The following is a 16584-nucleotide window of genomic DNA, read 5'->3' on the forward strand; positions in this document are numbered from 1 at the left end:
TTCGTAATGTATTTAATATACCGTGAGCACCGCCATTGTTGTTTCCGACATCACTTGGCCGGCCTGCCCAGGCTATAGTCACGAACGAGATGAGGATAGAAATGAATACTAGACGGCTGCAGTGATGAGTCGGAAATAGTATAATAGCCATTTGGAGACGAGGTGGAGGTTGCCCAAGTTCATCGCTCTGGTGCCGCGCCAAGCTATGTCCACGACCGGAACCTCTTTAACCAGTGGCGCGTACGTAAATTAACAGGCCTTAACCTGAAATATCATTTCGATACTAACTTAAATACAGAAACATCGCCACCATCACGATACCGCAAGCCTCAAATGCCCGTCCTCATATCTAAACAATCTCGCCCTCGTCCTGCTCGCCCTTTCGCTCATCTCCCCCAGCTTCTCCAAACTATTCTGTTCCGCCACCATCTCCCCGCTAAGCGGGTGGTATATATACGGCAGAATAGACGACTTCCAGATCTGGCCGCGACTAGCCCGATTAACGATGATGGTGAGGAGAAGAAATACCGCAGCCGCGAAAACCACTCCAGCTGGAAGGATGAACCACGGCCAGCTCACATGGACATACGTCTCCTCGCGGAATGAAATTCCCTCTACCGTGACGGTGGTCGCATTGATCATGGCAGCGGCATCGTCTACAGCGTCATTAATGAAGACGAGATCGGTAGCCGTCACGCTGCGGATATAGTCACTCATGCGGTCGGCCAGGTTGTCCATCAGATGAGATAAGTTGGTGCTCTGGAAGAGAGTGTTGGAGATGTCGAAGCCACGCTCATCCAGGCCGCCGCTACTATCCTGGGCATTGTCGGAATACCTGCTGGTGGTGAATAGGGCGATGAGGGTGGCGGAAATAGCATTGAAGTCCGCACTGTTGATTACGAAGCTGTTGGTCGGTTTGTCTGTCGCGGGGAGGGTCCCGTATCCGACGTAGGTGGCGGTGGGGGCATTTTCAATGGAGAGGACAGAAGTCATGTTGATATCCCGAAAGTTGTAGGAGGGCGCGTCTGGCGAGCCATCGGTGACGCGAAATGCTCGATAGGTCCGCTCACAGAACCGGATGCTACACTCGGAGACGGTCCGTTCGTCGTTGACAGCTCCATGCTTGTCCGGAGGACCTTTCATAAGCGCAAAGGTCGCGAGGCTGACCGAACCGTTTCCACGAGCGGCAGTCGAATTGAGGTTGGTCCAATAGGAGGTTGCGGAGGATCCCTTGCCGTATGTCGCCGAGAGTTGGAATCCGCCTGGGGTGGTGACGTTGCAGGTCGAGATGATGGATGCCCCGTTGCCCGGGGCACACTTGCTCTTCGATTCTGCTGTGACATCCTCGCAAGATGCGCAGACACCTAGGGTGGACAGATCTGGAAATGTGCAGTTTCCCGTGGGGCAGGAGAAGTGCGGATCTCCCGCTTTTCCGTAAATCCCCATTAGAATAGCTCCCTGCATCCCCGGCTCAATTTGTTGGGCTGCAGAATTGTCAGCTTGGTAATCGTAGTAAGAACTGGACGAGGAGAGGAAAGAGGATGAGAGGAAATAGAAGACTTACCTTTCGCAAGACCTGTGCGAACTATTGTGCCAGAGTCATATGCCTGGGCCCTGCGTATCCACGCAGTAGCGGTATCGCTGGGGACGGTCCGAGAAGGGAAGGAGACGATCTGCTGAGCAAATGGATCTATCGCTAAAGCCAAAATGGTGATGATACAGCCGATGACTGCCAAGGCGTCCCTTCTCTTAGAATGCCATAACAGACAAAAAGACCCCCAGGGCCCGCGGCTCGCATCATCGAACCGTTGCATGTCGATAGTCTTACGGGCGTATCGGCGGAAGTACAACCACTTGAACTGGCTGATGCATTCGGCGACGGGGTAGAGTAAAGCCGCTTTTGCAACGGTGGCAAAGATGGAGATCAAGGCATTGGGGTTGATGGGCATATGCCACTGTGATAACGGTCGGTTGTCCATTGTGCCCAGGACCGCTGCGATTGCGCCGATGCATGCGATGCTAAGGAGGAGACTGAGGCATTCGAAAAGCCAATTATCCTCACCGATATTGACATCGAGACAGGAAGTGCGCTTCGTAGGGTACGGCTCCTCCTTCTGGGAGGAGGAAGATGTGTCTATGAGCGGATCATAGTCTGGGTTGGAAATTTCAAGTTGCCGGGTTCCATTCGGAGGGACATGTGCTGGAGCGCCTTGCTGGGTTACTGGAATCTGCTGAGGCACTGGAAGGCCTGATTGCGGGATAGACCCGAACTGTGCGGGTGGGTTCATTGTGTAATTATTGTAGGGTTCGGCCGGATTCCACGAGAGCGGCTCACCAGACCGCGCTCCGTCTTCACTCACTCGGTCGGACACGTGGGGAGAATGATACGGCCTCAGGGGCGGTGATGGAGAGCTAGACACTCGCTCTTGTGAGGACATCATCTTCCTCACTGGCGACTGCGACATGCGAGACGGTATTTATCGGCGCTTGCTCATAAAAAAGCGAGCGATGATGACGCTGAAAAGCTACTCATCATGGTTTGAAGTAAGTAAGGACTGCTGCTTTCTGTTCTGCTCTCACAGATTGCGGCTGAAACCGAAACGTATGCATGGGCCCAGGCGCGTCGATGTCCAATCAGTAAGACGGAAGTTGGTCTGAGGGATGGAAGGATCGGGCTCCGCCACGTCCTCAGAGACAGCTTGGCTTACATTAATTATTTATGCATGCTGCATACGAAGTAGAGCACTCCACATTTAGTGATTAACTCACCATCAACTGATCCTTCTACCGGGGTGGTCACGACGACGTCGTACGAACAAGGGGGGCAGTGAGGAGCCCTTGCATCAACTCTGCAGGGAGCGATCCTATCACGCCTCCGCGACCCGCCACGCTACACAAGAAGCCGAGGACAATAATTCAGCCAATTTCTTGCATCAGTCGGAAACCTTCCAACTTCTCCCCGCATTCGCATTTACTAGAGCCGACGACAAGAAGATTTGCAGAATCGACTCCTGTGCGAGAAGAAAGCCCTGGCTGGTAAGAGAGACACTCTTTTGGCCAATCCACACTCCACATGTGGGAAGCCCTGTTGCCGGGGTTGTCCGCTAACCAGTGAAGCAGCCCCAGCTCTCCAAGCGGGAGTTTTTCCACGATGAGCGACAACGAGTCGGACAACTACTCTCTGGAGGAGGAGGGGGATGAGAACTCCGGTCTCCCGACCTACTCTGCGGAGGAGATCGCCGACACGTTCTTGGACTTTTATCAATTCCTCACGACTCTCCACTACAACGCAGCCGACCTTAAAGTCGCTCCAGAGGAGGGATGGGGCGAATTGATCCCCGACAATTACGCCGAGATCAAGTCCGAAGAGGTCCTTGAAGTCCTGCGCAGGCTCCCCTACTTCAAGCACAATAACCAGGCGTTCCACTACAAGTCCTACCTAGTGGACTACACCGCTGTCGAGCGGGACTTCTTTGAGGAAGAGGATGAAAGAATGGAGTACCTAGAGATTTGGTGTAACGGCGGGGAGATCGTCGACCAAAAACACTGCATCCACATCGCTTGGGGCTATGAAAGTGGCGGTCGCGAATTCGTCCTGAACGTCCTCCACGGCGAAATCACGGAGGACATGCTCGAAGTAAATCAACTTGATTTCAAAGATATCCCGTCCTTCTTTGACGAGTTGAAAGAGCAGTACAGGACTTTGAAGCTGATCCCGTGCATCGGCAGGGAGACCCTCGAGGCGGACAGCGTGCCGGAGCGGGAGGATGAAGTCACAGAGGAGGAGTTCAAGGCGCAGACGGAAGAGAACTTCCCTACCGACTTGGACATCCAGTACATTCGGCAGCTCTACCGCAAACATGGCTGGCCCGAGGCATTCAGAAGGGAGGAATGCTTCAGGGCTGCGAAGGAGCTGTCGGACTCTTTGGAGGCCCAGGGGAGATACGGTTGGCCAGAAGTGGACGAGTCAATGAGCCACGTTAGGCAAGGTTGAAAGTTGGAATTTAGGCCGTGCGGCCAGTAAAATAATCATCTAGATAGAGAATTGAAATTGCCTGGCACCAGCCTAGAGATTACTTTTCAGCCCTCATATACTCTGTAGAGAAAAAATACGGAATGCTGGAGATGAGAAACGCACGGAGGTAGCAGGGGTAAATAATTGAAGGCCCCCTGTCTGGTCAAAGTCGCCACTGAACAAAGCCCTGGAAAATATCACGAAACTCGAAATACCCCCGTCAGCGCGTCCTGGGCTGTGGTTGTAGTCTTAGCGATATTCTTCTTCTAAAGAGTTGAAAGTCTGACGCGAAAAATTGGCTCACGCAAGATTGAATTCTGGAAGATTTTGCCCTATCACACAAGGAACCTTTTGACAATTTGTTCAGTGGTATTACTGGGATGCGTATTGCAGGGAATTCAGCTCTCAAACGAGAATAGAAAAGAGTGCACATAACGGTCGTAAAGGTCGGCAAGAATCCCAAAGCTGTATGTCCTCTTGATGATACAGTCAAAAACATAAAAGAAGATTGAATTAATGACTGGCGTTCTCGTACAAATTATCAGAAAAATGAGAAAATGCCCATCATGCCCATCGTAACCTTTAGAGTGGCGGCTTTTGCTCGCCGTACGGACTCATAGGAATTCCTGGCTGCATGAGCGGCACTTGAGCAGCATAGCCCGTCGCGGCGGCGAAAGGTCGACCAGCACCGCTCGCATTGGCACTGACGACCACAAGTTTGCCTCCATTGGAAACTTGCCAATCCTTGCTTGGCATGATGAGAGTACTCGTCTCCGGGTATAGGAAAGTCGTGTAGATCCTGCCCGGAGACACCTGTCGAAGCCGACGGCGAAGCTTTTCCAGGCTCGCCTTGCCGAGACACAGCGACACGAGCCAGAAGGCCCCGAGGGTGAGGAGGAAGAGAGCGAGGATAAAGGCCGGGATGCCGTAAACGAAGTTGTACGTGACCCTGTGGCCGATGGGGCGGACATAAACCTTGGCTGCCTCGGCTTCATCGCCGTTGTTCAGCGGGCCCAGGACACCTCTGGTGCCGACGACGGCAGAGGCCGAGATGTCTGTCCACATGAGGTTGAGGATTTTGGCGGCTTCATCCTGGCTTGTGGAAAGCTTCTGCCATCGAGTAAAGATCGCCATGCTCGCGAGGCCGACAAGGTCAAAAGGCCACTCAACGTCGGAGATATCAAAGACGCGGTTCATCGCCAGGAAAGCAAAGTCGCTGCCTGGGATATTTCGGTCCATAACGGGCGTCAGCGAAGGTGCAAACCCGCCCTGGTAACCCGGAAGATGGAAATAGGGCTGGCGAATACTCGACACATTCGCGTGCGAGGCATAGTCGTCGCTTATCAGACCCCAAATGGGTTGGATGCCGTCGACGTTCAGGCCGGACTCTTCGAAGCCCCAGAGCGGAATGTCCTTTTCGTCGTCGTACTTCTTCGGCTCAATCTTATCGACCCTCAGGCTAGCGAGTCCGTTGTTATCCGTTCCGTTATACGTGAACGTGACGGTCTTAACGATGGCTCGGACGGTGGCGGCGCACGCGTGCATTGGACTAGACCATTTTGACCCGTGCTCGAGCAGAGATGGAGAACCGCCGTCGGTTCGGCTCGGGGCACCGCGTAGCAGGCCGCAGCCGGTGTATATATTGGTGATGTTTGCAATATCGAGGCTGCCGGAGCCGGAGCAAATTGTCGTGATTGAATCGAACTCGTCCTTTGTGATATTATAGGGATTCGGATAATCAGGGATGCTTGAGAACGACAAGTTTGCAAACTCTAAGTGAAGGTATTGGCCGAACTCGCTCGATATCCCCAATGCTCTGTAGTCGTCGAGGGTACTAGTGGGCATTTCGAATTCCTTGCCGAGCTGTGAGTTCATGTAGGCGAAGGCCTTCAACCCCTTCTTCTCGTCATTTTGGTTGGTAACATTAAGGACAAGCATAGTTTGGGCGTTGTTGAGGTACGCAGCCTTATAGGCCCGGGCAACGAGATCGGGATTGCTCTGCGCGTTGTCATGGTCGTACTGGGGATACGTGGTGTTGAGATTGACGAAGCCTCCGCGGTCGACTAGGCGAAGGTTGCTAATGCCCGAGGAGGAGGTGGACCCGCGGTCGATGGTAAAGTCGAAGGTCAAGTTAGTATTCACACAGGCAGCCTCCGGCTCGATGAACAAGATATCCTCCTGCCAGGTGGCACCTCGACTAAGACCGACCGGAATGGAATGGTTCCGGAAGCCAATGCCGCCGTCTTTCGCATCAACCACGAGTCCCTCTATGACTTTGTACTCGTTGTCAAGGATGAACGAGTCCAACTGGCGATATAGGCCTGCATCGAAAGTCTTGTTGTTATTGACGATCTTATTGGAGGTGGTGGAGAGTTGTCGCCATTCAATATCGAAGTAGTTAGAGATCGTTGTACGCTTTCCCTTGGTTCCGCTTGAGAAAATCTCCCTGAGGATGTCGGGAATGAACGGAGACATCCCCTCGTCAGGGAAGTGGTACGTGACCGAACCGTTGTCCCGGTCAACAGTTACGACATCGCCAACGTAAGGACAGCCGATCGGGCCGGACATAAAACCAAAGCCCTGGGTGCAGACTCGCGTCAACCGAGCCTTTCCTCTTTCCGAAGTCGCATGGCCGTAGGGGCTGATATCCCTTAGATATTCAAAGCGACCCGGTGTGGACGACAGGATGTTAAGCTCCTCTCCCAGCCCAAGGGGCGTGACTATTCCTGCAACAGCAAGAAGAATCGCGATGATGGGGAAACAAGCAGAAAGGATTTTGATAATGAAGCGAAGGTTGCGGGATCCGCCGGAGACATCGTACCGAAGGAGAGCGGGCCACAACGTCGTGACCAGCCTCTGGTTTACTTTAGTCCTAATGGGATGAAGAGTCTATCAGTAAATGCTCATATGCTCATCTTCATAGAGAAATTGGAAATTGAGCGAGACTTACCATGTGCTTGCGGTCTCAGAGTCACGAAGATAGCCCGCGAGAAGAAGTCCCAAAACGAGAGGAGCAATGAGCTGAACTGTAGTTTACCCCCGGCGTTAACTGACGGTCTTCTCAAATGACTGAAAGTTGGGCTTCTTACTAGCGACAAAGATGAAGGCGATGATACCCGCCACCTGACCAACGGTTACTTCCGCCATGGCTGTGGGTCTGTAAAACGAGTGTGTTCACCACAGTTCAATATCGAATCGGCTATCTTGCGGGTGACTGAATAGTGACAGAAGAGCCTTCTCCCATTCGACTGAGAGGGGGGACGGGGACTGATGGGGGTTCAATGACCACGGTCATCGGCTCCTTATATGCCTGCCTTTCCCCAGTCAATACGCGGGCGGGATCTCTCTCTCCAGGCGCAAGGGAGAGCCGTTGCGCTAAGTTAGTCGAAACTGGTGCTTGCATCTTTCCGATATCCACGCAATTCGTATTGGTGGCTTGAGAAGCCTTCGCACCACAAGTCGACGGAAGTAGTGTTGCCTGTGTACGCTACTTCGTAGGGCTCAGGGGTTCTCAACGGCGACCCCTGGCGCCATTTTTCCATCGGGCCAAGGATCGCCTCTTGACAGTGTCCGCGAGTCGCGACGATTGGCCAGCCCTAGAAATTACCCTGGTGTGACAGCGTGCCACCCCTGTCCGTAAGCCACGGAGGAACTTTAGGGCGACCCAACGATCCGAGATCGAGGATCCTTTCCTTTCTGGAATAGGTGAAGAAACCCCAAGAAACTTAATATCCCATCCCGAGCCTGGGAGTGGCTGTCGGAACGAAGAAAGAGTCCACTCGAGATTTTGAAGGTTGGTCATCGCGTACCGAAACCCTCGATGGGCTGTGGAAAACAGCATCTCCGCTGGTGCACGCATGCATGAGCTTGTACTCTCCACTCCACTCCCCCCTTTTTTGAGAATCCCCACTGCCGATAAACAACTTCATGGATAAAGATTGACGTTCTGATTTCCCTTTTGTGCAGAGCCAAGACTTTCTCATCAGTCCAAATCGCAGTCGATACCCTTTTGGGCTAAAATCCGACGCCCTGGGCCAACCGTCAAGGGCGGGACCAAGACAGCCCTTTGGACAAATTTTTATGCCTTTAAGATGGCGCATGGAGCATCATTTCCCACTTGGGCCCACAGTTTGTCTTGTCGAAAATTTGATTTAGTTTATATCCCCTCCCACGATAGCATTCCCCCTCCCATGCGCCACGAAGTGGTAATAGATCACAAGTCTCATCGAACAGTAGTTTACAAGGTAGTTTATGAACCCGACAAGGGCTGAATGGGAACGTCATCCGGGTTTCCGTTGCCCTCTGACCCCCCCCTGCCCTTGGGAGGAAGATGATCGACATTGCGTTTTCCCTCGCTACTTTTATCTCATCTGTGCAACCGTAACGCCGTCTCTGGTCCTGGGCAGGGGAGAGCATAATTACGAAGCCCATAATTCCATAACAAAGCCCAAGGAACGCATTCTTCGTGATCCAATCGTGCCGGGAACTGTTTGCCCTTGTTCACAGGGCGCGGACCCCTGCCCCATCTCCAAGAAGGATTGCCTCCACCCATCCATTTTGATGATGCCAAGCTGTCGCAGCACCCAGACTGGATCCGCCAAGATTGTGTGGGTCAATTCATCGGATTAAGCTTCTTCACGTAGGGCAGAGGCGGAGCCAGTCCAATCTGTACTTCAGATCAAATGCATCGGACTTGTGAAGTCGAGGCTTGGCAGGCCTCCTTCAACCCCAGAAATCAGAAAGTCGCCGCGAAAAATATTTTTTTACGCCCTTTCAGTTTTTCATGTCTTACTTTGTAAACTCTTCAGATTTGCAAAACGCACCTCGAGATCAAGAGCATGGGACCTCCAAAAGTTCGTCTCCATATAATATCCACCTCATTTTCGTTGGCGTTCAGCCGTCGCGGTCCAAACTTGCCAGTTTAGGAATAGGATCGGCGCTACACTTGCACTTGCAGAAAGGTGAGAAGGGGAAGCAGGCATGCGAGGAATACGCAGTGAGGAGGTTAGCGGCTACCAGCCCCATTGAGCTCAGCCACTCCCTGGCACTTTGGGGCACCTTGACTCACAGGTCGCGACGTGACTGAAAACTGACCATGTAACCCTGGAGGCCGAGGTAGATGTGCTATAAACCATTTGGTATCTCGCCATAATAACACCGGATGTTCAGAATAGGTAACCAGAGCGTTGTAAGCTGCATATTCCGCCCTTCTTTCGTAATAGTAGTTATAACACTGGATTCACTAATCAACCCTTTCTCCCGCGACTTGGAGTTTCAACAATAGCCGGGGTAACAACAGCCCGCCACTGAAGCTTCACCCTTGGCACATGGGTTGGGATGTCGAAGGGATCACAAAGGTACTTCGTATTGGAGAAATCCCCTAGTGAATCTGCAAGTTATCGGAGTCAGGACATGACGACTTGAATCAAAAGGACCTACATACTACTATGTCAATACTAGGCAGCAACGGGGCAGTGAAAATAGCTCGTCGATCAATTCGATGCCTTGCAAATCTTGAACTCCGGAAGGGTGACATATCACAACATCTTGCAGAGTAATCTCGGGGGACTGGGAGGCGGCGGCGCCCTCAGCCGCTCGGCTTCTGGCAGGTTTCACCGCGGACAGCCCTATGCTCGCTTGTGTAAAGGGAGGGAGCCCACGTTCTTTTGACCAACCTGATTAAGAACAGGCTCGCCAAGGATTTTTCTGTAGGATTCGGAGACATCATGCTATTTCGGAAGAACGTTGTCGATAGCGGGTATCTCAGACCGCCCCAAAGGCGCCTTCAACGGGCTTCGACTCTGATGATGGGAATCCAGCATCGGCTTCGGAATGAGAGTCCGTCTCTTCTTTCCATATTGGATTAGACAGTCTCCATGTAAGGACAGCTGGGCGGAGTGCTTTGTCCAAGGTTACACTTTCAGTCAAACGCGGCGCCCCACCGTTGCCAGAACAGCGTGGAGAAGTAGTACTGTTAAGTTTCAACACATCTTGTTCATTTTCGGCTCGCCGAGCCCACTTTTCGAAAGTACTGCCGCCACTCTTGCCCTGCTACGTATGTCCGGTCGACCATTCGGCATCCTGCCCGGTTCGAAGCGACTCGAATACTATCTCTTAACTACCCAGTAAAGAACAAGAAGGCCAGTGAAAGCTTCTCAGAAAATGGGGCCGGCCTACAACCTTGAAAATCCGGCTTGTAAATACAAGTTCCTTCGATCCGTTCTAGACCTGATGTCAATTCACCTTGAATTCGAATAATCTACGAAGTACTAACATCCTAATCAGCATCTCACATTGAGCATTGTACCGAGTATTGTCACTCGTTTCTTTCCGTCGAACATATAGCAAGGCAGCGGTTGCGAAAGATCGCCAACCCAAACGTTGCAGAATGCTGATGGGAGAGGCCGAATTGGACCATAGCCCTTGAAAATGCCGGTCCTGCCCACTTTGTACAGCGTATCTATCCATTGGAAGTTTGGAACCCAAGAAAGCTGCTCCGGCCCTAACTACCGCGTCGCGTATCCCATTTTAGTTTACTTTCCCGTCACAGGGCGGGTACCTTCGTACCCCCGATCAACCCGGTGGGGCAGCAAAACCTGCCCAGACCCGGAAGAGCGGGGCCCACCCGCGTTGCGGTCACCGACCCCGAGTGAACTCTCGGTTATCCGGGTGCATGATCAGTTCGAAAGCAGGGCCTGGGGAATAATATTTTTCTTTTCTAACTAGAAGAAGTCATCATTGCGTCACTTCCAGACCAGAACACACTCCTCAACACGAGGGGGTAAATCGGCCAACCATAAATATCTTCGCCTCTGGCTTTCCAGTCCTCTCCTGGCAAGGATGCTGCCAAGGAATAAACGTCGCGAACGCCACACAGTCCACACCGCCCCCTGTGACAAAGCTCCCCGCCCCCTGTGACAAAGCTCCCCGCCTACAGTCTTCCTCACAACCCTTGTCCCAATAATCACCACACTCCCACAGCTTCGGAAGCTCGCCACATCTTCTCACCAACTCCACATCCTCTTAGCTATAGAGAAAAGCGAATCGCATCATTAGGACTTAATCCATACTATACATCACCTGGATTTTTTAATCGTCCTGCTGAGTTCTCCTATTTGCCGGACATATTGGCGCGACAACCCGTCCGAATACGGCATATTGTGCTTCAGCGTTCCGGATTTGCGATTCAACAAAAGAATTCTCTTTACCAGCCCCAAAATGCTCCCAGAAGAAGAGCGCCCGCTTGTTTATTTCGTTCTAACAAACGACTTCAACCAAAGCACCCAACCTTCTAGTATTAACCGCCATTCCTATGAAGCCAAGATCTGCTTCATGAATGCCCAACCTATCAGCGGATGTCAGCCAGGCTCGCGTTGCATAACATGCCGCTCAGCCACTGCGCGCCACGTGATGTGAGTCTGGAGATGCAGGTTTGTCTCGAATTTTGAGGCGGACACGGCTCCAGAGTCCAGCCCCTCTCGAAGGCGAAGGAAACGCTCAAGTGCTCGCTTCACTTAATATTCTGCCACGTACCGAGGGAGCTGTGCGCCCTTTGAGTTCCACTGGACACAAGCGCCTAAGGCACAACGTTACCGCAATTGCCGCGTGCCATGGATCCCTTGTCTATCTTGGGGATTGCTACGGCAGCGGTCCAATTTCTGGACTTCGGTCTGAAAGGGTGCCATTGGGTTCTTGGGCTTTATTCTGACTATAAGAATGAGGCGACTATTGGGCAAGCGCCGTTTAAGGCTACTGCTGCAGATTTGGTTCGCTTCTCCAAGCAGTGTGACAGTCAGTGGATGTTGGTGTCTTCCAACTTGGATCCTAATGCGAGTGAGGAGATCCAGGAGGTGGGTTAATGAGCACACTTGTCACGCACTCGTGGCTATTCATCAAGCTTACCTCCTGACGCGCGATTAGTGCCTCCAAGCAATCAGTTCCTTGATTAAGGAGTGTGCGCCTGTCGCACTAGAGCTCTTGCAGCGGTTTGACAAATTGGACCAGATCAAGAATCACAAGGCCTCCGGGCTTGGCGCTATGAAATCACGACTGGATAGGATGATGATGGTATGGAAGAGGGATGAAATTACCTCCAGGATAGACCAGCTCTCAGCTTGCCAATCTCAATTGTCACTACGGCTCCTGCAGTATTTGACTTTGAGGTTCGACATGGCCAACACGTCTCTGGAGCAAAGGTATTCAAAGATCGTCGAGGTTCTAACTATATCGGAGGATAGAGTAAGGACAATCGAAGAACAGAACCAATCAATCTCTCGGTCACTCGAGGCGTCTCAACTCCAAGCCGAGGACTACCACGAACAAACAATCGCAGCTCTTCTCACCCGGGAAGACGGCGAGGTGAAGTTCATTAGACCCAAAGATCCCCAAAAGGCCCACATCTACAACGGTCCACAGAAGCTATTGACTCTTCGTACGGAGCCGGGCTCAGCACCGCCTGCGCCAACCATCCAAGACTTCAAGCCCATGCAGGAGAGAATACTCAGGTATCTCTACCACGAAGAACTTTCACATCGGTACGAAAGCGTCAATGAAACTCACGCCAAGACATATGAATGGATCTTCCAAAAGCCAACGACGCAAAGCCCACAAGTCCGGTGGTCACCGTTTCCGCAGTGGTTGGAGAAAGGTAGCGGTTGCTATTGGATTAATGGGAAAGCTGGCTCAGGAAAGTCAACTTTAGCCAAGTTCATCTGCGAGGATCCGAGGACGGGAGCGGCCTTGAAGAAGTGGGCCAAATCTGCGAATCGCGAGCTCTGCTATGCCTCGTTCTTCTTTTGGAATCTCGGATCGTGGATTCAAAAGTCTCAAGCGGGCCTCATTAGATCACTTCTTTTCGATCTTCTGCGCGATCGACGGCATCTAATTTCAGTGATAATGCCAGAGCTATGGTCCATCAGTAACAACAAGCACTCACGGGATGGCCCTTCTATAGAACTTCTCCGGTGGCTCAGGCGATTGCCGAATATCATAGACTCGAAATATCGGATCTGCTTTCTTATTGACGGAATCGACGAATACGATGGGATTTCAATGATATCATTGATATTATTGAATCCTTGTCCTCAAATGAGCATATCAAGTTTATCATCTCGAGTCGTCCGATTCCGAGTTGCGTTGACGCATTCGACAACTCTCCGAGCCTTCGACTTCAGGATTTGAAGATGGGCGATATTATAACGTATACTTCGGATATTCTCAGAGCTCGACTCGAGAAACGTCACGGAGAGGTCTGGAAAGAGATTGTAGATCAGATTGGAGAGAAGTCTTGCGGCGTGTTCCTCTGGGTCGTCCTAGTTGTTCGCTCGGTTCTTGTCGGGCTCCAGAACTGGGACTCACTCGATGAAATCCTCCAACGCCTAGACGAACTTCCGTCCGATCTGAAGGACTTGTACGCCCATATGCTCAAACGAATGCCCCTATCTTACCGGCAGCAGGCATCCGAGCTGTTCCAGATTGCCGTTCATTTCCTCGATGTCCAACCAGATGAGTTGATGACTCCACTCCAGCTTCACTTTGCCACCGCAATCAATGATATTATGGACATACTGAAGTGGCCTATTGAGTATCTCTGCGAGAGCGATCAAGAGAAAGCTGTAGATTCTATCGAAGGGAGACTCAGAAGTAGGTGCTGCGGGCTATTGGAGGTCCGCCAAATGAAATTCCATATGGTCCAGGGCTTTTCTTCCTCTATACTCCGGGAACCTCATGTCCACTTCATTCATCGGACGGCAGTTGAATTCCTACATCTGCCCGGAATCTGGAGTGACATTCTATCTCTAACGGCGGAGACCGATTTCAACTCCTCTGTGAGTCTGTTTAGGTCTTGTCTTCTCCTATGCAAGGCCCAGCCATCAGAGCTTAGAATACGGCCAGCGGATAACTTGGTGTGGCACTATATGACCTGCGCAATGGAATATGCCTCGTTGGCCGAGGATGCAAGCAGTCCGGTCTCGTCAATACTACTTGATGAACTGGATAGAGTTATTCGTCATCATTGGGAAGCAGCATCACGATTTGAGTTTGGGGACTTATCTTGCGAAACTAAAGGCCATTGGGCCCAGGGATTCTCAATGACCGCATATTCCGATCTCCCGCAATCCCTCCAACTTCTTGAGGCGCGATCAATTTCAATGGGACTTGCTCTTGAGGACTCTACGAGGCCATTTGGGTTCCACACTCTGGCTGTTCTTCATAGCCTCCACAACTTTCTTCGCGAGCGACCACCTCCCACTGACAACAGCCATGGCGCCTCACCATCGACATCCACCAGACTTCTAACTGACGCTCTGAATTACCTTTTCTACAAAAAGACGTGGACAGGGCAACGTTCTAAGGCCATCATCCAACGCTACGCCGACATATGTACCCTCCTGCTGAGCCAAGGTGCAGATCCGAATGCGACATTTCCTCACGCAAGGAAAGGCCCCTGGGGCTTGATGCTCGAGTTCGGCCTCAAAGGATGCGATGATGTTGGTGCGTTTCGCGGTCCATACCGCACGAAGGGCTCTTCCTTTGTCTACTCAAGGCTTCTCGTCTCATTTATCCAAGCTGGAGCTGACCCTCACCACCTCGTGAATTCGAGTTCCACATCCCAATTCGGGAGGCAAGGCCTGGCTTATTCCATACAGCAGATTATCGACATCCTATTTGCTCAAAACATCAATGGTCCAAGACATTTACAAATGCAGGAAGAGCCGGACACCGAGATGAAGAGTTTCCATGGCTACTTGTCAGGATTAATCCAGCAGAGTATCTCAACTTATCAACCGACATCCGAACAGCAATCGACCACCAAACCATATCGCAGCAAAAGAGCGTCTTTCCTGAGGCGAAACACGAAGTCTACCAACGATGTTTCGATGAGTGGCTCCACTTCGTCCAGTATGAAGAAGTTCGGTCAACTTTTAGCACCTTGGAAGCGTAATTCGGACTCATCATCGCAACGGTCACTGTCTGATATCGATGAGAACGGGTTATAGAGAGCTGGTAAGTGAGTTGGTGATACGGAGACCGTGGGGATATCTTCTGCTGCCGCCGTACAATTCGCTTTTTTTCCCGGTGTCGCTTTGTTAGGTCTTAGTTACCCCATTATCATACCTTCGAATGTTTCCAAGCCGACGAATGTGTATTGCTTACTCTGTGGCGAGAAGGGCGGGGGGGGGTAAAGTAAGGTAGAGCGATATGGCATCTAAATGACCCCATTTACCATGTAAAGTTGGCTCTTACGTGAGTTTCGTGATCCTGCTTTGGGTAGTTTCTTATTTTGTAAATTTGGGCGGTAGCTGTAGCTTCTCAGACCAAGCTCCATCATGACTGTATAACGGCGCCAGCCTAGCCCCCTCCTTCCTAAACCCTAAGTAGGGGTGCTCCTTGCTCACCATACCTGGCCTCCTTATGGAATATTCGATCCACGGAGTTCGCTCTTTGTACTGGGAATCGTTGCATAGCCAACTTCCCGGGGAGAGCTAGGAGTGACAGGAGTAGAGCTTGCCTCAAGGAGTCCAACTGGTCAGAATCAAAACCCCTCTCTGGCCCCCTCTCTTCTGTCCTGCCCCTCTTTGCCTGGGTTCCCTCCCTAACTTCTCCTTTCCTCTCTTTCCTCTCTGCCCGTCCCCAACCTACCCCGGTCATGGGTGTCCCAAAGAGATATCAAGACAGCGGCTACGAAAGATCGCCAACCCCAACCTTACAGCGGATGATGCCAGATTGCACCAATGACTCTTGGAAATCTTAGTCCCGTTCACTTTATATCTGCCAATTGGCAGTTTAGAACACAAGAATGTTACTCCGGCCCTTGTTGCCGCGTCGCATGTCCCGTTTTAATTTAGTTTCCCGTGACCGGGCGGGTACCTTCGTACTCCGATCAATCTCCGTGGAGCAACAACGCTCGTCCGGACCGGACACGAAAAAACGGGGGCTCGGCCGGCGTTGCGGACAATGACCCCAAGTTAACTTTTCAGGCGCATGATTTATTTGCAGTTCGAGGGCAGGGCCTGCGGAATAGCCATCTATTCGCTTCTGAAGAAAAAAACCTTCTCTCTAGATCTCTCTGCTTTCAGTTTATATTAGTATTTCTTTCTGACTGGAAGAATCTGTCATTGTGTCACTTCCAGACCAGAACGCACTCTTCAACACTGATTAATTCCTCATACACAGTCTTGCAAGGAACAAGTTGGCTAATTGTATTAACTACCTCCAGCCTTCTAGCCCTCCCACTGCAAGGACGCTGGCAAGGAGTAAACAGAGTGATCGCCGCAGTCCACACAGCCTTTGGCTCCGTCACAGTGACCACCGCATTCCGGACCCTGAGTTATGTTCGGAGTACAGAGCGACTCACCACATCTTCTCACCAACTCCGAATCCTCTCGGCTCTCGGGAAATGCGACCCACGTCTCCAGGATGTAGTCCATACAACTCATCGTCAGTATCTTAGTCTTTCTCGACTCGCTTAATTTGCTCTTCAGTGTATGGTTTGCCGATTCCGCGAGAAGACCCGACTGCACATGGACTTGGTGGGCTAGTTGATTATATATTGCTGCTGGTAATTA

At 51.6% G+C, this 16584-nt stretch overlaps 3 protein-coding genes and 1 pseudogene across 3 annotated transcripts; 2 read left to right on the top strand and 2 right to left on the bottom strand.

Moving 5' to 3' along the window:
* Nucleotides 1-312: 312 nt before the first annotated feature.
* SAPIO_CDS6623 (uncharacterized protein) lies at nucleotides 313-2288 on the bottom strand (the record flags this gene model as incomplete). The annotated part of the gene is made up of 2 exons (XM_016788675.1): nucleotides 313-1484; nucleotides 1565-2288. The coding sequence occupies 2 exons, from the start codon at nucleotides 2286-2288 to the stop codon at nucleotides 313-315; spliced, it is 1896 nt and encodes a 631-aa protein (XP_016641719.1).
* Nucleotides 2289-3151: 863 nt separating this feature from the next.
* Nucleotides 3152-3994, top strand: SAPIO_CDS6624 (annotated as a pseudogene; the record flags this gene model as incomplete).
* Nucleotides 3995-4597: 603 nt separating this feature from the next.
* Nucleotides 4598-7162, bottom strand: SAPIO_CDS6625 (Uncharacterized protein; the record flags this gene model as incomplete). The annotated part of the gene is made up of 3 exons (XM_016788676.1): nucleotides 4598-6887; nucleotides 6966-7041; nucleotides 7105-7162. The coding sequence occupies 3 exons, from the start codon at nucleotides 7160-7162 to the stop codon at nucleotides 4598-4600; spliced, it is 2424 nt and encodes an 807-aa protein (XP_016641720.1).
* Nucleotides 7163-11397: 4235 nt separating this feature from the next.
* On the top strand, nucleotides 11398-15015 carry SAPIO_CDS6626 (uncharacterized protein; the record flags this gene model as incomplete). Its single annotated transcript, XM_016788677.1, has 4 exons — nucleotides 11398-11427; nucleotides 11731-11865; nucleotides 11936-12801; nucleotides 13236-15015. 4 exons carry the CDS (start codon nucleotides 11398-11400, stop codon nucleotides 15013-15015), a joined length of 2811 nt encoding a protein of 936 aa, XP_016641721.1.
* Nucleotides 15016-16584: the final 1569 nt, after the last annotated feature.

The sequence above is a fragment of the Scedosporium apiospermum genome, assembly GCF_000732125.1.
Source record: "Scedosporium apiospermum strain IHEM 14462 chromosome Unknown SEQ_SAPIO_0105, whole genome shotgun sequence".
In the NCBI taxonomy this organism is placed as follows: Eukaryota; Fungi; Ascomycota; class Sordariomycetes; order Microascales; family Microascaceae; genus Scedosporium; species Scedosporium apiospermum.